This window comes from Corvus moneduloides, chromosome 15, assembly GCF_009650955.1.
Source record: "Corvus moneduloides isolate bCorMon1 chromosome 15, bCorMon1.pri, whole genome shotgun sequence".
Taxonomy (NCBI): Eukaryota; Metazoa; Chordata; class Aves; order Passeriformes; family Corvidae; genus Corvus; species Corvus moneduloides.
This window is the reverse complement of record NC_045490.1, coordinates 356,206-377,943: the sequence shown is the minus strand read 5'-3', so window position 1 is coordinate 377,943 and position 21,738 is coordinate 356,206. Positions and strand designations below refer to the sequence as shown.

The 21,738-nt window shown below is 52.1% G+C and overlaps 1 protein-coding gene across 3 annotated transcripts in view; it reads right to left on the bottom strand.

Moving 5' to 3' along the window:
* PPP2R2B (protein phosphatase 2 regulatory subunit Bbeta) overlaps window positions 1-21,738 on the bottom strand; it is a 67,046-nt gene that overhangs the window by 24,103 nt on the left and 21,205 nt on the right. Inside the window, exon 1 of one of the 3 annotated variants that reach the window (XM_032125322.1) lies at window positions 20,324-20,503. The exons of the other annotated variants lie outside the window; for them this stretch is intronic. Within the exon in view, the coding sequence (XP_031981213.1) occupies window positions 20,324-20,393 (70 nt within the window). The 5' untranslated portion in view covers window positions 20,394-20,503. Of the gene's footprint in view, window positions 1-20,323; window positions 20,504-21,738 lie in introns of those variants that run through there. 3 annotated transcript variants of the gene reach the window in all.

Genomic DNA, 21,738 nt, shown 5'->3' with positions numbered 1-21,738 from the left:
GACACAACCTCCTCAATATGGCTGATTTGGGCTTAGGAACCATGATGGAAAATCCAAGTCCATCTGCAAAATACACTCTTAAAATAAATGAGACTTTGTAAAAAGCAGCTGAGCATTGATCAGGTCCTCCACCCTTTCCACACTAAAGCCTTTAAAAACTCCAATGATTTCTGCCACAGAATTGTCTGGGCACTTCTCATGCATGGGCATAAAGGCATAAGCAACTCAAAAAGCAGCCTGGTTCCAAAATACCCTCCAGAAACCTGTGATTTCCAGGGACATCACTGGTTGCTGAAAACCTGAACATCTGACACAGGAAGCAGGAACTCCCAGATCTTAACAATACCGAGCTCTTCGTATGTACAAGATCTTTATCTCCAGCAGGAACACAAAAGCTGCTTTTCTCAAAAGGTAACACTGTGGTGAACACTGCAGCACCAGGTCTGACCCTCAGCACGTACATGTGTCCCAGGGATGTTGCCTTGCAAACCCAGGAAACTCTCAGATGTGCACCCCCGCATCAGACTGTTCTTACAGACGAAGGGTCGGTGTGCAGACACCAGGATGGAGGTTTTCCAACACACTTCATGTGCCATGCAGTCTGTCTTTCTGGTCATCTTGCTGCAGCCATCTGTTAGCTGATCAGCAAAAACCATTGACTGTTAAAAAATTTTAATTAGAAGTACCCAAATGTCAGCTAAGTGAGTAAAATTCAGAAGCAGCAAGCTTTGCTCTCATGTAGAGCAGCTATTTTCAGCTTACAACAGAATTTTGTTACCATCTTGCTCTGATGTCATTCTCTGTCACATTATTCCAGTTTGGTGCCCCTGGAACAAGCCCCTCGGCTGAACATGGGCAGCACAACATGCACCTACTGTGAGAAGAGCTTCTCACAGAAACCTGGCACTGAGTGCTCCACAACAGGAGCAGTAAGTGAGGAACAGCAGCGGGTCAGCGGTGAGACACGATGGGCCCGGCACATGATGGGGAATGGGAGGAGGCAAATGGGGAATGCGGCTGAGAGAATATAAACACCTTCTGCATGGGGAAACGGACCCTTCTCTGGGACCCAATCTACCTCTCTGCATCGAGCACCCATAGACGCTGTGCCCATCAGAGCGGTGGCATTTGAAAGAATGTTCTTAACGCTCCAATTCAAATTCTAAGGGAAAGCAAACACACTAACACTGTGCAGACAGTCCCTGGCATTTGTTGCATAGATTTGAATTTAATCAGATAAAGATGCCTTAATCCAACATCTGGGGCTGTACTGAGTAAGATGGCAGCACAATGGGACTGGGGCAGGCAGTGCCACCCAGAGCACTGGGCTGTGCCACCCCCACCTCAGTACCCATGTCTGGGCAGACAGGGTATTTCAAACTGACATCAGCCACCACAGCGCTCTGCCAGCAGCATCTCCCCAGCCTCCGTCCCAGTCAAGTCTCACTGCCCACAGATCCCCTCTCTGGGAGGCGGCATGGCCTGTTAGCACACACCATTGCCCTCCTGGTGCCTTCAGCAACTGGTGCCACTCAGGGTCCTCCCTTTGGGATGTGCCCCATTCCCAGAGTGCCAAAGGCACAGTGATACCCATGGCAGGCGGCCACTGTCAAGTTCTGCCTCCACATGGGGCTCAGCGCCACTGCCTGCCACGGCCCCACCACTCCTTGCTGGGGCACAAACCCCTCACACGGCTATGCAAGAGTTCATGGTAACCCTGCATGGGGCCAGACCACAACACATACTTTATCTGCTTCCTCTAAAACTCATCAAAAACTGTATTTTCTGCCTACTTTAACATTTCTTCCCATGGGAGATGGATATCTGTGCCATCATTTTCAATCTGCTCCTGGAAGAGCTTGTCTCAAGACATTTTCCTTGCAGTATTTTAATTAAACTTTCTTTCTTTCAATTTAGTGTTGGGTTCATTAAGTGACATCCTGAGCCACTGAAATGAATTGCTTAAAAGTGATTTGTGCAGCAGCTTGAAGGAGCAGATTGCAGCTATAAATGAGCCTGTCTTTGAACTTTACAAGTTTTGCCGCTTGGGGTGCGGAAAGCACCCAAATGCCACAAGTCCCTGGGGAAGGCCAAAGGTTGGTGTGGGCAAGGCAGCACTCCTGCCTCCTGCTGGTATGCAACACAGAGTGAAAACCACTTGTTTATAAACTGCAAGTGCAACAAATATTTCTGCTTGAAAAATCAGAAATTTCATATATACATTTATCTTTAGTGGAAGCAAAAACCTTGTTTGTTACAGGGAATAAACTCCGTGATGTTAGAGGCTTCCAAATGGAAGCATGGACATTCACTAGATCCAGTCAAAACCCTCTTCCAGTCAGATGGGATTTAATTACGTTGATTCTGACAGGGAATTAAAAGTCTTTGCTGGGAGCTCTTTTTCTGGTGTCAGGGCTGTATCACTGAAGCTAAACATGGTGCTTCCCTAGCCAGGATCAGTGCAAAATATTTTTGACAAAACTGTTGGGCTGAGATAATCTTGACATTGTTCATCCACCACAGTGCAGGGACCAGAGTCGGAGCTGAACCTGGCTGTTCCCAACGAGGTCTTACCATCAACACACCAAAATCAAGTAGAGTGCATGGAAAGTGATTAGTCCGTTCTAAACTAGTGGCAAATGTGGAGACAAGTACAGAAAATGCTCCTGCACACAAGAGGCCAGGCAGGGGCAGGAAGTTGTTGCTTGCCCAGACATGGCAGCAGTTCTGCCAGCAGCTCCACGAGCAACACAACAGCCACAGTGACACGCTCGGTAAAACACCCGGTTCCCAGGTCACCAAGGTTCTAATTGAGTGGTTTGTGGTTCTGTTACAAATCTGTGATTCTGGTGTCACAGGCTATGAGTGATTCTGCATCAACTGATTGCCTGCCCAGCCTTACCACCCAGGTCCATGGGGAACGGGGACTCTCAGCTTTTGGCTGTAGCATCAGGCAGAGGACACAGCCAGCACAGGACAGCACTTCGAACAAAGCTCTGCTTAGTGGTGAAGATTGTGACTCCACTTTAATCGCAGGTGAATGGTGTGACACCAAGGCATAACAATCCTGAATACAAGGCCATTACTGACATGAGAGGAGTGGGGAGAGTGTGAAAATTGCTTGGATGCAGCAGGAGAATGGTTAGTGAGTGTGTCTGCAGCCACATGGTCAACACCCAATAGACATAACTATACAACATCCAACAACTTCCACTGAAAAGCTGCAGTGATAAACAGAATGTTGTCTTACAGACCTCACCTTCTAAAAATGAGGTGAGTGCTGGGTACTTCCTCTCTGTTACTCCTCATGTTGTCAATGAGAAAGCAGGTTACTGGATGTTACCTGACATTAGGCAACACTGCTTCTATACGCCATCCGTGGTCTGCCTGATATTTATCCAAAGACAAGGCACTGGGCTTCCCTCTCTCACGCTCCTGCCTGCTGAGGTTCACCAGGGAATTAATCACATTGTTTGAGTAAGGCCGTAGAGCAGATCTCAGCTGCCTCAGTCACACACAGCTTTAGCTCAGAGCTCCCCACCCAAACGCAGCATCACCGACCTCCGGTGACTCCGAGTGTCACTGCCAGCCCAGTCAAGCCTTTGCAAGTCTGGTGGTGTCCTGGAACACTGAAAGATTTGGGACAACCTCTGCTACAAAGAGGGGTCAGTACCATGAACACTCACCCACACCCACCTCAGGCGGCATGAAGCAGCATCCAAACACTGCATTTGACACCAGCTCATGGCAGGCAGAGGGAGCAGCAGTTCAACTGACAAGTGACACGCTATCCATGTAACATCCTCCTAACACAGATACAGCCAGCATCAGCCATGGTCGTGTGGCAGGGAAGGGAGAGATGTAGAATCAACCAATGGTATCATATTCCAGAGAAATGCTTGGGGCAGAGCAGTCGGCTGCCACTGCCGCTGCACATGACGAGACAGTGCTTCATCCCAGGGATGGGGGACACTGTCCGGGGGGGACAAGGAGCAGCATTACTTCCCCAAAACAACCATCACAGCAAGAGCAACTGCGGGACACTCAACAGGAATGCAGCCCCTGCCCATATGCCCAGGTGTATGCTGGGGGTAAGGGTCTGGATTTTAACAGCTCTGCTGGGAAGCTGCTTCCCACTCTGATGGAAATCTAGGTATTACTTAATTCAAAACAGAAAACAAACTGCACTGTGGGCTGTGAGCATGTTTGGGCTTCATTCAGAAGGGGAAAAAGTGAAAATACTAATTAACCCCAGTTGTTGGAAGAATGCCCTGCAGAAACATGATTCAGAATGGGTCACAAATCATAAAATAATAATAATTTAAAAAGCCACAATGCTCTGGGGACATTAAGCGATTACAGAGAGTTGTTATTTGGCTGATTTTCACACTTCATTAGCATGTGCATAATTTAACAAGTGAACATGCTGAGGGCTGGCAACACATAAGAGCCACTTTCTTGAAACACGAACTGTAAACTGGGACACCACAGTTAGGGAGCTTGTTTTAAATCATGATGGAAAAGCAACAGACATCAATTCTAGGACTTCAGCAGAAGAAATGGATGTTCACGGACCACAGACTAAGCAGAGAGGTGCCATGGGAAGGTAGCTACCCCTCTGGACGTGGCCCAGAGAGCCCAGCTTCACATGGCTGGGAACCACCCCAAAGCCATTTAACACAGAATTAGGTAAATCTGGATAAAAACAACACAGTGAATCTGTGACTTTCTACTGCTCCCACTTGTCTGGCACTCACCACAGAGAAGTGGGGACAGCACTGAAGCAGAGGGCAGACAGACTTTGGGAGTTACCATCAGAGCAGGCAACCTTCCAGCACACTCATTCCCCTTCCAGCAGGGAGAAACGAGGGCAGGAAACAAAGGCGATTTATCAGTACCAAGATGGCCACATCACATGGAAGGGGCAATGCCAGGACGAACCAGACTGCCCGGGGCCCCAGGCTGCTGCCAGTCCTCATTTGCGCCACGGTCGCTGGCAGCCCACAGGCATCCCACTCCAGTGGCTGTGACACTGGGGGACTGAAGGTTCTGCCATCAGCCATGGACAAGGACACGCCAGCCCAGGGCACATGTTGTCCATCACAGGGCTCCCACAGCACCCAACAAGGTTGGGCAGACACGGCAAGCACAGGTGTCCAGCACAAGGAGACCTGTGAGCTGAAGGCAAAGGGATGGTTCAGACGGGGGAGAGAAAAGACCTTTGCAAGAAAAAAGATATCTTGCTCCTTTTGTCCCACAGTATGTGGCAGCCACATCTCTACCCACTGTTCCAGACTGTAATTTCCCCGTATTTTAACACAGGTTCTGTTTATGAAACTGCAAGAGGATTTAGTACTTATGAATAATGCCATGAGGTCTGGGAGATGTTTCTTTATATGATTAACTGACCACAGGCCATTTGTTTTCAACAAAGAGGCTCAATGATCCATGCACACTGATTTATTCAGCCCCCGTCTAATGCAGTGCCTGACATCCTCCTGGTACCCATATCTGCACAATGATGGGAGGAATGCAGACCCCTGAGAGCCTGTGCCCAGTGCTCTGCATGACAGTCCATCAGTTGGGGCAGAACTGATGGGCAGGAACCCAAGATCATGGTGGGGGAACCCAACTGGCACACCAGGTTTCACAGTGAAGCAGGCCAGGGTTCTGCTTTCGGGTTCTCCCGAGCACTTGGCTCCCTGGGGCACTGCTGCACATTTCACCCACATTTCTGATCTCAGATACAGTACTTGCTGCAAAGATAATGGGTATTACAAAATAAACTGGGGTATCAGTAACAGCCCTGTCATATCGGACACCCTTGACACTGTTTGCTGATGAAATACTGCTGCACTGAAACAGTGCGTGAGAACTGGCAAATGGATTTCACTCTGAATAGAAGTGGAACTGACAAATGTACTGTAATTGTCCAAGTTAAACAGCTGATGGCCAGTACCTGGCATCCTCCAGGTACCACATATTTTCTTTCCATAAGCACTTGATTTTGATCAGTCTGTGTTCCAGGAAAGGATGCTGGAAAGGTTATCTTCCTTCTGAATTTGGCTCTTAATAATTGAACAAGAAATTATATGGCTACAGAAGAAGTTTGAGTTTCTCCATCCAATGAAATACAGCAACGCCTGGACGGCACTTAATGTTGTTTTGTTTTGCTGTACATAAATAATTAGGAGTGAGGATGTAGTACTTTGAAGTCAAACTTAGGCGTATGAGCAAAGCTACAGTGAGAGTAATAAATTATGCAAAACTATTTGTGCTTGGAATGTTAATGTTCCAAGATGATGCAAACAGGCACTTTTTGAACCTCTTCTAAAAACCCACGGAAGCCCTGGGACCAAACCATATGGTTTAAGTCAGCAGCCCATAGCAAGCTTAATGCTTCTGCCAGCCAGCAAGGATTTGGGCAATTAATTTATTAATGTGTTTATGTAAACAAAGAGAAAAAAGTTGGGGAAAGTCTCATCCATTTCTCTCTGCCAAACTTATTGAGCATCATCAGACTGAGAGAATGCAAATCTAAAAAACTTTAAAACCCAACAAAGCCCCAGCCAGCCCCAGCACCCTGACAAGCAGAACTGGTGATCCAATCAGACAAACAGGACTGAGCAGAGTCGTGTCTTAGCAGAGTCATGAGGAACAGGTAAAACGGTCCCTTCCAACCTCAAAAATCTATGGAACCTCAAGCAGAAAGCTACCATATCACTTATAGTTTACTATTATAGATCCCTGACTCAGGACAAGGAATATCTAATTATCCTAATTGCTTCTGCTTTGGGAATGGGCCCTTTACACTTGGATAAAGGTGCCTATAAACAACAGTGTTTCTGCCTGCTCAGGCTGCGGGTCAGGTTTTATATGCTCTGAGAAGATTAACTTTATTCTTAGTGAAGAATTTAATTACAGGAAGCAATTAGCCAAGTGCTCCCAGTCAATACTGATGCGGTACGAGCTGTGTGGGAGTGGGCACCTTTGCTCCTGCACAGAAAGTCCAGGAACAGTGACATTATTGCAAAGCCATTTGGGTTTTACGTGACACCAGCCAGACCTGGATTTCCACAGGCCAATTACAGCATGCTGACTTAAGCAACATTCAGCAGGGCTGGGAAGGGGGAACCCAATAAAAAGACAGCAGGAGACTGAAACTCGATTTTAAAGCGCACGAATACATCAGTTTATGGGCTTGTTTTCTAATTGCAACACTGCAAAAATCGATGGCTTTTGAAAAGTAAAAGAAACGCACACAGTAAACCGCTTGCAAACTCTGCTAGTCAGAAAACAGTGCTTGCTGATAAATGTATTGTTTTCTCTGTATTTTGGAGGACAGGACAAAAGGATGCCTTGAATACTTCCCATCCCCTGTAACCCTTTCCACTACATGTTAGTAACTGCAGCTACTCACTAAGCAAGAAAAAACTGTAATTAAATATACCTAAAATAGCTTTCCAGCCTCCAAATAGCACTGCCAAGGACTAACAAAGGCTAAATCTGACAACGCAGCCAAGCTGCCTGTTAGCACGCTCACATGGGAGGCAGCCGGGCATGATGGTGGAAACACACTGCTGTGTACACTGAGCACCCAATGGGGCAGAACTTGCACAGGTGATATCATGGTGTATTTTTCTACTGCTGACTACCACTCACACCTCTTCCCAGGCCTGCATGTGTACTGAGAAGGTAATGCTGGACCCACTAGTCATAAGACCACCAGCCCAGCAGCTGCTGCCCTGAGCCTGACACACAGGTTTTCTAGGGGGTCGGTTTCATTTGAAGGCCTGAGACTGCATGTGCAGAGGAAAAAAGCCTTTTTCTGGCAAACCCTAGTCCTCTGATTTCATCACCTCATCAGTAACTTTGCACATTGTCAGAAACGGCACGGAAAGAAAGAGGTTTGGTGAGGCAGCAGCTCTCAGGAGATCAAGAAGAAAGTGCCTCCCAAGTCTGGAATTCAGCTGTATAGCAGTACCTCAAACCAGGGCACGGCTCCTCCCTCAAGCCAGGAAAATCATTCCCAGCCAAGGAAGTGAAAACCACGTATTCCTCAGTCTGGCTGCACCATCACTGTGGGACAACGCGTTGCAAAGTAGAGCTGGTGCTGCGGTGCCCCTGTCTGGAGAGGGGCACTGGCACTGGCCATGCTCACTGCTGTGGTCACTCCCCAAGGCCAAGCCACAGTCTATAAACACACTGAGGAAGTCGGACAAGATGCTTTGCCCATCCCCAGCAAATGCTGAGACAGGGCAAGACACCTGGCCTGATGCGGACAGACGCTTCCTGCAGATGGGAACATGAGCATCCCTGCAGAGATGCATCCCTCCAGAAAGAGCAAGGAGCAGTAAAATGAATCTAAAAACAGCCTCGCAGGTTCCTTTCTCAAGAGAAAGCAGAGCTTTCTTAGTTAAAGAAACAAAGCCTTTAAGAATAAGACTCCAAAGCCCCTCTGTTTCCCTGGGCTGCGTGGGTCCCTGGCAAGGGGAAACACACCAGACATGAGCACAATTTGGAGCAATTTCTGGCAGTTCTGTGCAGAATCTTTCCTCCTGCCTCTGAAAGAGGGCTCTGGCTCACCCTGCACCACTCTCCTGCTGCTCTCACATCAGCAGGCCCATGGCCGGACCCACCCACTTGCCCCATAAGAAGCTGGGAGCTGGGAAGGGGCAGGGGTGAGTGAAGGAAAAGGGCAAGAGTCATGACTCCTAGCCCAGCAAGAAGGTTCGCTACAAGCAGTGACAAGTGTGTGTGTGTGTGTGTGTGTGTGCAGCCAAGCACATGGATATGCACAGTAGCAAGCGCAGACACAACTAACTGCCCACAGCCATATGGGCTTTTCGATTCACAACTGCTCATCCCTTGGGAAAAGGGGTCCCCAAAATGCTTGTGAACATTCCTCTGCCCTTCTGCCTCCTTCCACAGGTAGAACACCCCATCAGAAAGGTGCAGATGGCTTCTGCCTGCCTGATAGAGAACCCTGGTCCAAAGAGGGCACCTTGCACTGTGGCTGGTTTTGGCTGTTCAAGGAGATGGTAGGATAGGTGGTAAGTCAAAGGCCTCAAAAGACAACATCCTTCTGCAACACAGACGTGTAGAACCACAGTCCTCCCATCCCAGTCCTGTAAACCACAAGGGACATAGGGACCACACAGCCAGAGATGTCAGGGATCTCACATCTGTATTTAACAGGCAAAGCACCATGGCTGTGTCCATAATCAGCTGGGGCAAGGGAACACGCAGGTTGGGATCTACAGGCCAGGACACTCCCAGGCAACATTCACACGGAAACTGACAGCAGCATTTGGCCCCGAAAGCCTAACTTAGAGCAAGGCTAATTGTATTAAGGACCACACAGCGTATTGCTTTATTTGTAATGAGTTTTAGGCTTCAGAAGCTGAGAATCCCATCTGCAAGAACAGACTGTTGCAGGATTCATCTATTAATAGCCACTGGTACACACTTCCAGCTGAGGGACACAAGGAGGGAGGAGACAACCAGATGGAGATAATGCATTAGGGTGACACAAAGCCAAAAAAAGGATGATCCACTTCCCCACATCCTCACACACATCTCAGGCTTGCAGCAGGGAGCAAATGAAATGTCACATGTGATTAACTCATAAACATCCTAATTAGAAAGTTCTTACATTAGATCAAATGTCCAAATATGACAAGACTTCAGTGTCCTCCCCAGAGCCCCATGCAGATGAGGTAACATTGTAGACTTCAGCTCCAGCTTCAAAGCAAGATTCACGCCCAGCCTGGCACTCCACTAATGGGCAAGAATCAACAAATACATCTGTAAGATCCTGTTTATGAAGTGCTTTGAGACCTGCTAGTGAGTGTGCTGGATGAGAACCAAGAGCTACTATTCTCCCTTCAACGCTACACCCAGATCGAATTCTCAAGCGTCTGACTCAGGCTGACCTCCAAACCAGCCTGTCAGTAGGAACTGTTGCCACTGATGGGCACTGCAATGGCAGGGAACTCTGACCATCTCAAGATCCACGGGAGACATGGATCTGGCTCCGCTGTCACCAGAAACAGCCCCAGCTACAAGATAATCTCCGCACAGCATCATCTTCACAATCTTGGGTGAACTCGACCACTTAGTGCCACAGGTACTGATTTCTGGCTTTGTTTTTATGCCCAATGCTTTTCTGCCTGATGACTTCCATTGCTGGAAAAAGCTGAATGCCCTGTCATAGCTGGAGATGCTCTGCCAGTAACACTCGCTGCTGCACTTTGCAGGAGTCCTAATGAAAAATGTCACATCAAGTTGCCAAATGACAGTATGAAACAGGATCCTCACCCAAAGTGCTCTGCTGCAGGAGAGCTTGGACTGAGCTCTACAGGGGCAGAGGGGCTTCCATCAGATACCTCCAGGGTGCCAGCAGCATGACAGCCCATCAGCACTGGGTTTTCTCCATCGCCACAACACACTTGCTAGCTCCCCACAGCGACTGTGCCTCCAGCCCCTCTGCCCATCCCCCTGGGCTGCTTTCCACTCAACACAAAGAGCACAGCAGAATCACAGCTCACAGCTCAAGAGCACTGCTGAGCAAAGCCAGCAAAGCTCCTGAGACTCACAGGCATCACCAGGGGCAGGCAGGGCCCCATTGCTGCAGGACTCCAGCCATGACCTACAGATGGAAATCATGCTGGGTCTGGTGGCTGCATGAACCCCCAGACCAGAGCCCTCACCTAAGACCAGGGTGGAGAAACACCATCGCCAAAACTCAACAGTTTGTCACTGCTGAGCGAGGTGTGGGTCTGTGTTTGCTCTGATGCATTCAAACAGAGCAACTCTGTGGAAGGAAACCGCTGCAGAGACGCTTGCAAAGATTGTGATGGGACTCCGGCTTCTGCCAAGAAATCAGGCAAACAACCAGAGTACCCCTGGATCCCTGCATGACTCGTATCCTCCAGCTGAGAGTGTTACCCGAACAGATCTTCCCAAGCAGAGGCAATCACAAGCAGACATCTGGCACACCGCTCCTGCTAGCCAGAAATTTTCAATGGGGAACCAGTTACAAAGCAACACTGCTCATGCTGTTATTATAATTAAGAATCTGTCAGCCTGCTGAAACGAAGGCCAAGTTTATTTAGGGATTGTGAGGGAGGGCTCTCCAAAACAGCCTCTCTAATTCTCTCTCTTCCATTCCCCAGATCCGACAGAGATGCATGTTTCCATGGACAACTTGCCAGCTGAGGTTGGAGCAACCTCCACCTCTGCTGACATCTAACCTCCAGCAGCAGACTCCACCTCCTGCTCTGAAACAGCAAGTGCAAGGGTCCCCCTAACCAATATAGAGGTTTCTAGTGGAACTAGGAACAGCAGGCATGTGTCCCATCTGCAGGCTGGTATAGGTGGGTGAGCTGTCACTGGTGCTCCTCCTGCCTCAAGAGGCAGTGCCATGCACTCCACCTTTAGGACAGTACCTCAGGGATCTACAGAGCAGGACCCCATGGAAGCAAAGCTTGTTTTCTTGCAGGTAATTTCATGCTGGCTGAACAGCCTCACACTTGCACATCTGGACACTGCAGGTGTCCAGGCACCTTTCATAGGGCTCCAGTGCCCCTGTAAAGCCACGTATGAGATGGACACTCTTCCCAGTGGTAGGTTTGTGCAGGAGCTGCACCACAAACACACAAGAACAAACACTTGGTGTTGTGCACTGTGTGCCTGTGTGAGTTTGATGGGTAGGAGCCAGGTGTTAAACAAGCTACAGTGCCCCCCAACACTGGTCAGCATCTGGCACCACCAGTCTGAGCTCTGTGGTGAGACAGACTAAAGGGCTGGTGCCCCCTGTGCTCCCTGACCTCATCCACTTCTCGCTCGGTAAAATTGACTCAGCCTGCAAGGGGAGTGATCTGTCACCCCTGCTCACCAGCTGCAGCTGCTGCGAGGCTGGTGCTGCAATGGACAGTCAGGCACTGGCATGTGGTGTTTGGTCAATGCCTGCACTCCTCAGAGAAGCTGCTGTTCATCAGGGTCCAACCGCCTTGCCATTACTCACAGAGCCAACAAAGGGAATGCAAGGAAATGCCAGGTAACTCTCACTGAGGCTGCACTGTTCATTTCAGGGTTGCCTGGTGACATAGCAGCACACAGGCAGGGGCCCAAGCACTGCCCCCAACTTTGCCAAGGCAGCCAGGGGCAGCACCACCACTGTAACACAGCTGCAGCCAACCAGGGGACACCCAGAACACCCAGCACTGGGCACAGAACGGCAGTCTGGAGCTGGCTGGCCATCACTGTGCACTGTTGTGGCACAGCGTTGCTCCATCCCTGACAGCAGTCAGGGTGTCAGGGCAGGGTGAGGGCAGGGCAGGACCCCAAGGGCACTGACTGTGGAGCCACACCAGCTCAGGTCACACATCAAATCACAACTGAGACATGTCTCTCTTGCTATCAGCTTGATATTAGCTGATGAGGACTCAGATATCAAGAATGAAAACACCAAGATGAAACTTAAAAAACCCACTGGTCTTCCAAAGTCTACGAAGCCTTGAAAGTGAGCACATTTAGGGAGCCCTGCTTGTGTGGCTGAGTTGGGCTGGGTTCACTGGAAGCCACAGCTGAACCAGAAGCCGTTTTGGGGTCTGGGGCTTCTCCCATTGTTGTATGCTCATTATCAGCATTTGGAAAGGTTCGACTTTGATACTCCTTGCACTAAAATGAGTCGCAGATCAAACCAGGCAGTCAACAGAATTTTTAAATTAAACTACAAAATTATTTAAAATCCCCTTTGAGGACGTTATCACAGGGTTAACATCCACTCTTGGCTTCAGATAATACAGCAGCAATAAATGGTAATGTGCTCTATGAAACATGATTTATTTTTGCTGAGCAGGCTTGGCATTATAAATCTCAGCACTCTTAACATTTAAAGTTGTTATTCCAGTGACAAAATAGACACAAGGGAGATAACAGTCTTTATCTCCATTAATGTTTTATTGTTGTTCAGAGAATATGGATATGGACTGATCCAAGCGTAGGAAAATCACAGCAATTTGTTTGCATATTGGGGAAGCTGAGATAATGGTTGTGTTTCATGACCGCACCAGGGAATCAGCTGAAATGCAGGACAGAGCAGATCAAAAGGAGGGATTAATCAGCTACTTTGGTTTCTAGTTTCTATTTTGGTTACTGTTCCATTCCCAGGACCTGCCCTAGCATAACATTAGAAGAGATGGTCCCTGCGCGTGGCCGAACAGCTGACTCGTGGCACCCGAGGAAGTGAGGAAACAAAAAGGCTGCGCAACAGTTCTGTGTCATGCAGACAAACAGCACTGCCACGGAGGCAGGACCCTTCCGGATATTCAGCTGCCTGGAAGCGACTCTCTGCTGTCCCCGAGCCCCACTGCCCGGGCCCCTGCAGCTTCCTGTCAACACAGAGCTCCTGACCTGTCTGGCATTTTAACTCCTTCCCAAGGTACACATCGCACCTCAGAGTACCACAACACCCTCTCTAAGCTGAACCTGAAACAGTGAGCTGGAGCTGCAGTGAGGGCTTTGCTGCTGGCGGCTTAAGCAGATAAAGGCTGAAAACCGAAACCCCACACAAACCACACAGCCACCTGCCCCATCCCAGGAACCCCTGTGCCAGAGAGAGTAACCCTTTCCCCTCAAGAAATCAGGCTCATAATGCATCAGGGAAAAACAAAAACCAGTGCTGGAACTGCCCTCAATGAAGACATTGACTCCAACAGCTCAATCACACCTTTACTGGGAGGACAGCAGGAAGGTGAGCTGGGGAGAGCATTCCTGACAGCATACAAACAACACACCAATGTCCACACATCTGGCTTCCAGTGCCCAAGCGGTGGGGCAGATGGCCACGGTGGTGTCTGACCCTTTCCCAGAGCGCTGGGGTCAGGCCCAGGCCAGTTCCGAGTTCACTGTGCCTCAACTGCCCCTCTCCAGGGCAGAGCAATCGCAAGCTGCCCAACTCATGGGGATTTTGGGAGGGCTGCGAAGAGCTCAGGCGCCACTGCCCAGGGCTGCCAGGTGCCCAAGAGTCACAGCAGCTCTACACAGGGATGCTGAGATGAGAAGTCTGTGGGTCTTTTGGTGTTTATCCACCAGCTCCAGGCAGACCGGCCGCGCAGCAGCTCCACCGACACTGGCTGCCAGACCCCTGGTAGGTGCGTGCACGTCAGTGCCTGGGCACTGCCCTCAGCGCCCAGACCCCCGGGGGTGCTCACACAGCACTGCCCCGACGCTCCCTGCGGTGCCCGAGCCCCGTGCCAACCCTGTGTGCAGCTGGAGCTTTGTGCCTGCTCAGCACACCGGAGTGAGCGCTGCCAGCTCCTGGCCGCAGCCGCACAGTCGAGATGGGGAGGAGCGGGGAGGAAGCAGCCGCTATTTTTAAGCTGCCTGATCAGCATAGCATCATGCCAGGTCAACACGCCTTGGCTCCACTACGTGTGCCGGCTCAGCAGGCCTCACCTCTGCACCAGCCAGCACACATCTCACAGCGGTTACGGCAGGCACCAACTCACACCAGCTGCATTTCCAGTGCCCCAGCAGGTGGGACTTACATTCTCAAAGGATTCTTTCCACAAGCATTTATTCCCCCAGCCAATCACTAACAAGCAAGTCTGGACTCGGTAATCTTGGGGGTCTTTTTCAACCTTAATGATTGTATGATTCTATGATTCTAAGCCTGCAGGCAGGGGTACACCTCTGGTCCAGCCTGCAGAGTTAGGGAATGCTGATGATTACCTAGTCTGCCACGGCATTAAGCCCTTCCACCTACTTCCAGGCATCAGATCTCAGCAGCTCTTTTGGGAGGAGGCGTGAGGGGTTTGGCAGAGCCCTGCCGACTCCTGTTCCCACAAGCAGCCACAGGGACAATCTGCTGGGTCACATAAGGAGCACATCCAGCCCAGTCTCCTGTCTCCAACAGACAACAGGTGATACACAAACAGGACAACCATGCAACGCTTCCACTAACATTCTCCTACCCTCTGCAATGTCTAGCTCAGGGGGCTCCTGAACCAGAGGTGGTCTCTCTGCATTTAGCAAATCTTGACCACTTCATCAAGTCCCTCAATTCCATTTTGAAACCTGAGTATGGGGCTGTGCTGGCTGGCACCCCAAGGATCACCCTGCAAGCACCACAGCACACCCCAGGGTCCTGGGCTTGAGGGAAAGACCAGTGCTGGGTTCTGACCTGCTGCAGCTGGTCCTCAGAACACGGGGACCCCACAGCAACAGGGACTGGGGTAACTCTGGGTTGTAAGGCCAAACCCCTCCACACTGCTGTTGGTGCCTGCTGGGAGTGACCCAGCTTTCCCCAGCACTGGAGAGGGAGCAGCTTGGTTCTTGCACAGAGCTGACGGGACAGAGACAGATGCAAGCCATCACCAGTGACCAGGCACCCTCCTTGTAGTCCATCTGCAGTGGGTCAGTCACATCATTACCTGCTCCCAGTCCTCTCAGTAATCTCTAGATTACAGAGTCCCTAGGCACATCTATTCTCTCATTAATCCGTAGATTAAAGTATCCCCAAATCGGCTTTGACGTAGAGCACTGCAAACAGCTGAGTTACGCTGTGCTTCTGCAGCGATCCCATATTAGGCAGGAGACATGCCTGTGGGTCCTTCCCACCTGGGGGGAGCCCAGGCTCAGGAAGAGGAAGGGACGTCTAAACACAGTACACGTGTATAAATAAAAAGCAGAAAGGATGGGATTGTGTTTCGTAACTAAAGTACGTATGTGATAAAACAACTTCATGGAGGTTCCCGGATTAATTAAATCTCAATCCAGATGATCTCCAAACAGCAACTTGCATCATTTGCGACAACAGAAATTCCCCACAGCTCTTGCTCTAACCTAGCAGTGGGAAATGCTTCACTTGGTGCTTTCCTGGACACTACATGCAGATTTTTTAAAAAGCAACCACCGTACCACAGAGAGCTCGAGGCAAACTTCGCAGGCATCAGGGCAGAGAGGCACTGGCATCAGGGCCCCTTCCTGCAGCATGACAGCAAGCAGGGATACAGGCAGGATGGGAATGACAGAGAGGCTGACAGAGGGTTACAGAGGGAGTAACAAGATTAAAGCAGGAAAAGGAAATAAAGGCTTAGTGATAGATTTCTCAGCAGCAAAACCTATTCAGTTTGGGAAACACTCCCCCAGGAGATTAAAGATTTGCAGAGGCATTAGCCAGAGCCAGAGAAAGGGTGCAGGGAGCAGCCATGCAGTGGCCCAGGAGTGGCTGCAAGGTGTCACGACTGTCCTGCCCAGCAGGAGGGCACGGCACATCCCCAAGGCCATGCAGCCCCAGCTGGGTCAGCCCCGTGCCCGCAGGGGAGAAGGTCCCTTGGCAGAGCCATTGGGAAACAGGGATGTCCCTCAGTGGGTGCCAGGATGGCCCCCCATAGTGGCCTCACACCATGGCCATGGGGCATGAGTTCTCCCAAGGGTCCTTCTCCAACAGCACAACCACCTGGCCACGGCCACCTCCCCATGAAGCCCAGGCAAGACCACTACTCCTCCTCCCAGTGCCATGTTGGAAATCATGGGTGCCAGGGCTGGACCATGCCCGTGCTGCCCACAGCATTGCTGGGCCTGGGACATTTGCACTGTGTTAATGGCCAAAGCACACACCCCAAAATGCACACCCCACTCAAGAGATTCCTGCTGGTGCCTCCCCAGAACAGGTCCCTGGGGCTGCAGGGCACCCATCACGCCCTGGAAGAGTTCCTGTCTGCTGCATCACACCGGCAGGAAGGGCTATGTCTCAGTGCCTCCACATTTTCATGTGAAAGGGTGACTCCACCGTGGCTGTTGTGGGGCCAAGGCCTGTGGGCTCTCCACACCAAGCCCAGGACATCTGGCAACATCAGGAGGGAGCAGGGACAGAGCTGGAGAGGTGAATTCCATCCCAACAGCCAGGTGCTTGCAAGAAGATGGGCTGTGCTCCTGGCTGAGCTCACAGATGGGGGGCAGGACAGGCAGTGCCAGCCTGGCCCTGGCCCACCCAGCCCTGCCACCAGAACCCCCTGCCCCAGGAGGGACCCGTGGCCCCCAGGCCAGCCTGGTGCTCAGCATCCGTCCTTCATCAGAGGATACCTGCAACAGGGCAGGTGTGCACAGACATGGAAGACCAATATGAGACACTGTCCCACGGGGGGGAACCATGACTGAGCTCCTGTCCCACCTGAACCTGCTGAGCACACAGGCTGGGTAGGGCTCAGGGCAGGGCTCACGGAAAGGGTCACTCATGTCATTCCTCTCTTGTTTGGAGGTATTTACCCAACTGTCAGCCGCTGCAAGTACTCGGAGACATGCCAGGTGAACAGCACCGCTGCACAAAACAGGTGACACCCACAGCCTGAAGCCTAAAGGAGACAGGCATTTTGGGTTCAGCTGCTGAAATGGGCCAGCTTGGGGCAGGGGGCATGACGGACCCTTGAGGACACTTCTCCAGCAAGCACATCTAGAATTGGAAGCTGCTCCAATGGTTGTTTGTATTCAAATGTCTCAATTTGTCCTACTTTTGGCTGGGCACTCAGCAGAATTGCCAATGAAGATAGATTTATGCAAAACAAGAATAAACCAAGGATATTTTCTGGACATTTTTCATGTGAGATCTGCCGTTCTGCAGCAGTGCTCTGCGATCTGAGCTGGCATTGCCCTGGAACCTGCTCACCCTGTGCCTGGCAAACCTTATGACACGGCTGGGGATGTGGGCTGCACCTCAGCACCTCCCTGGCAACCCGAGTCGAATTAGCACAAGGGCCCCATTTCTTCTCAGCAATACTCTGATCTGCACAAGAACAAGGCATTCAAATGTGCACTTGTGAAACACCATCCTCACCCCACATTTGCATGAAAATACCAGACCTATTTAAGTGACAACAGCACTTCACTAAAGCAAATTACATAACCCGACTATTTCCCTCAGCTGACACACCAGAGACACCTTCATTTCCAAAGCAAGTCTGCACTTTCTGCACAGCATTTGGATTTTCTTCTTTTTTAACCAGATACCACGGTGTTTTAGGCATATGCTGCTTTCACATGTAGAAAAAATAAAATTGAATTATCTAAATTTTTTATCTTAGCAGAATCTACCATTTCAAAGTGCACTCAGCCTCCCTCTAGCAGAACCACTGCATAGAGAGTCAGGATTCCTATACAGCACGAAGTGAAGAAAAACTCCCAGATGATACACAGCCATTAAATCCCCTCTGGTACCTCCCCCTGCCCTGACATTGCAGCAGGGATCTCACCAGCTGATTCGGTCATCTACTGCACAAACGCCTCTGACTGTTTCATTTCTATAGAGAGGATTGCTATGGTTCACTAGTACGACACACAAGGTTCTTCTGAAAATGCCAGCATACAGCCACAGATTACAGACAGACTGGATCTTATCACTGAAAATCCCCAGCCTTCCCAGTGTCATGGGCAGAAATCACTGCGGGCTCATCTCAACCCTCCACCCTTCCCAGCCAGGAAACCTGAGTTCTTAGCAGGTCACAACAAGGTAGCTATAGCCCCATTTTTAATTTGCTGGCTGTTGCAGCTGCCTTTTAGGATGCAGCAACAGCAAATTCATCCTTCTGAGAGCACAGCACATGGTGATGCGAGCCAGACAACTGGGAAGTATGGGAGCTCAGCCCCATCCTGGCCACAGCACCCTCCTGGAAGCACTGGCTCGCACCACCCCTCTCAGCAGAAATGTCCCGTCAGTGTGGTGTGGCCTCCACAGGTCCATCACTCAGCCCCACGGCAGGTCTGCCCACTCCCCAGCCCCACAGTGCACCCATCACCTGGCCCCACAGCAAGTCCTCCTGGACCCCGGGCCCACAGTGTGAAACACGCAAGGAGAGCAGCAGAGCCGGGGATGCCCCAGGACAACACCTCCCCAGCATCTGGGGGCTGTCACACTGAGCACTTGCACTCCAGCTACACACAAGCAACATGAACAACCATTTTCTGTGGCTCACCAGGTATCCAAAGCTTTCTATTACTATATCAAGCCCAAGATTTCCCACTAGATAAACCCTCCTTCAGCCATGTGACAAAATTCCCGAAGCCTGGCTTCCTTTAAGTCTCATGAGGATGACACAGTAAGAGAAAGCCTCTTTGGCTACTAATTAAGCTATGAATAAGCCTGCTCAGACTCTGGTATGAAATCTGGTTTTTGAAGCCTCATTGAAGGTGTCAGTGCTACCAGAAGGGGTGGGGGGTTTGGTTTTGCTTTACATCAGCTGCAGTTTCCTCCTGAAGCAAGAGACCAAAGGGCAGTTGTGACAGAGCTGATGCGAAGTTGACAGCTACCAGGGAGGACAGCAGAGGCAACAGCGGCTCCATCCCCATCCCTGCTTCAACCCTCGCTGGTGGAGCTGTCTTTGTGGTGACTGCAGCATCATGTGCAGGCTGAGCTCATGTTCTAACGCCTGAACCGAACATGGCCACACCATCTTCTCCGCTCTTGAGCCGTTACGGGAAATCACTTTCAAATGCACCATGAGCCTCACCAGGGCTGTGACATTATCCATGTCCAACAGCCTCGGTATCTCCTTGCATCTGCAACACACCAGTTAGGATTCATACACCTTCCTGAAGCGCTTTGTAGTGAAAATAGCCCTGAGACAACTGTTCCATTGACGAGACCTGCACCAGCGTTTGCCGTATTCCCGCACCTCACAGCGCGGCTTCAGCCACCTGCAGCACCGCGAACGCCCTCATGGGCTGAGGAAGCCGATCGCGAACCGCGGCCGCCGCCCGCATCCCTGTGGCTCCGGCGAGCTCCGCATCCCTCCGGCCTCGCGGGCTCCGCTCCAGTGGGGAAGGGCTTGCGGAGGGGTCGGGACTCCCCTTTCTCCCGGAACCGGAGGAGCGAAGGCGCAGGGGCTCCCGGAGGGGCCCGGCGGGGCGGGGGGCTCCGCAACAGGGCGGGAACGCGAGGCTCCGGCCGCCCCGGGGCGGGAGATGGGGGCGGCTGCGTCCCGAGCGCTGCTGCGGGCGGCTCCCGGTGCCCCGACTTAGCCGCCCCCAACCCGCCGAGGGACCAGCCCGGCCCGGGGGAACCCACCCAGCGACACCCGGCGCTGCTGAGTCACCGGAGCGGCTTCGCCGCGCCCGCACCGACCCCCCGGGGCCGCCGCCGTGGGGCTGACCAGCCCGGCCAGGGACAGCGGTGCCGGTCCCGGGACAGCCGCGGCCCCGGGGCGCGGAGAGCTGCGGGGGAGGGCGCGGAGCGATGCGCGGCGATGCGGGCGGGGGCCGGGGCCGCTGCTGGGCGGCCTCACCTGCTGCGGGCGGGCCGGGAGCTGCGGGCCGGGCTCACCTTCCGTGGCATAGCTGTGGTCTCGCAGGAAACTGCTGCTGATCTTACGGGTCTCAGCGTCCTCCTCCATTGACGGCGGGCAGGCGGGCGCGGGGCGTCAGCAGCCGCAGCCGCGGATCCATCATCCCCCCCCGCGCCCTGCTCCGCGGCGGCGGCCGCCAAATGCGGCGGGGGGGGCGCAGGGGCGGCGGTGCCCGGTGGCTCCTCCCATACGGCACCGACCGGCACCGCGCGGGCGGGCGGAGCGCGGCGCAGCCCCAGCCCCAGCCCCAGCTCCAGCCCCGAAGACGCTCCTGCTCGGAGACGCACCTGCTCCAGGGACACTCCTGCCCCGGGACGCTCCTGCCCGGGCATGCTGTTTTACCTGGTGACGCACCTGCCCCGGGGACACTCCTGCCCGGGGATTGCTCCTTCCTGCCCGGAGCGCCACTGCCCTTGGTGGACGCCCCTGTCCCTGGGGAAGCTCCTACAGCCTTCAGGCAGACGGACTGCTGCTCCCTGACCTGCCTGCCCCAAAAACAAGATCCCAGCCGAGGGCTGACATCAGACCCTTTTTTGGCAGAGCCACAATATATGAACGCTGGGTGTCCCGGGACAGGGGATGCAGTAAAGGGCCATGGAAGTGACCATGCCAGCAGCGCTACGGAGGTGTGTGCCCACGGGCAGTTGGCCCAGGCTCACCCTGTCTTGACTTTGGAAGGGGGTAGGAATGCTCAGTGACTTATGACCATAAAGGTCGATGTGGATGGGGGATTGGTGGCATCCAGAGAAGAGAATGAACACAAGGGCTATGGGGGAAGGGAGGGCTTTCCTGTTCAGGGCACATCTCTGATAGGACAGGCTGTATTTTGGACTCATCATCTGGTGCACACCAAAGGGAAACAATTGCCCACTGGAAGGGTTTTGTGTCTTGGCAGAGTCCAGGAAGAAGCCTTGGCACTGGCTGAGCCACTGGCAGACACAGGGAGGAAACTCACATGGGGCAAGTTCCCTCAACTCCAGCACCTGAAGTTGGAAGTAAAACCCAACCACAGTGTCAGGGCACATGACATCCCCAGCCAGGCAGCAGTGTGCACACTGGGCAGCAGTGAGAGGACAGGCACTACTCCCCACTCTCACTCCTGACCTGAAGTGTCCCCTCTGACCCCCACTCTCCACTACTCAGACAGCTGCTGAAGGGAAACAGGTACATGGACACAGGCTGGGGTTTGACCTGGGCCTGCATCCCACAGCACCCCACTGCACCATATTGCTGTCAAGACCCATCTTAGCACTGCCTTGGTTCACTCTGGACAAGAGTATCATGGGTGCTGGGCACTAGCTGGGGTCAGGCGGGGAACTGGCACGCGCGGGCACAGGCCCTGCAGCACCTTTACACTGTGTGCCCACCCACCCAGCACCCCTCGAGACCCCCA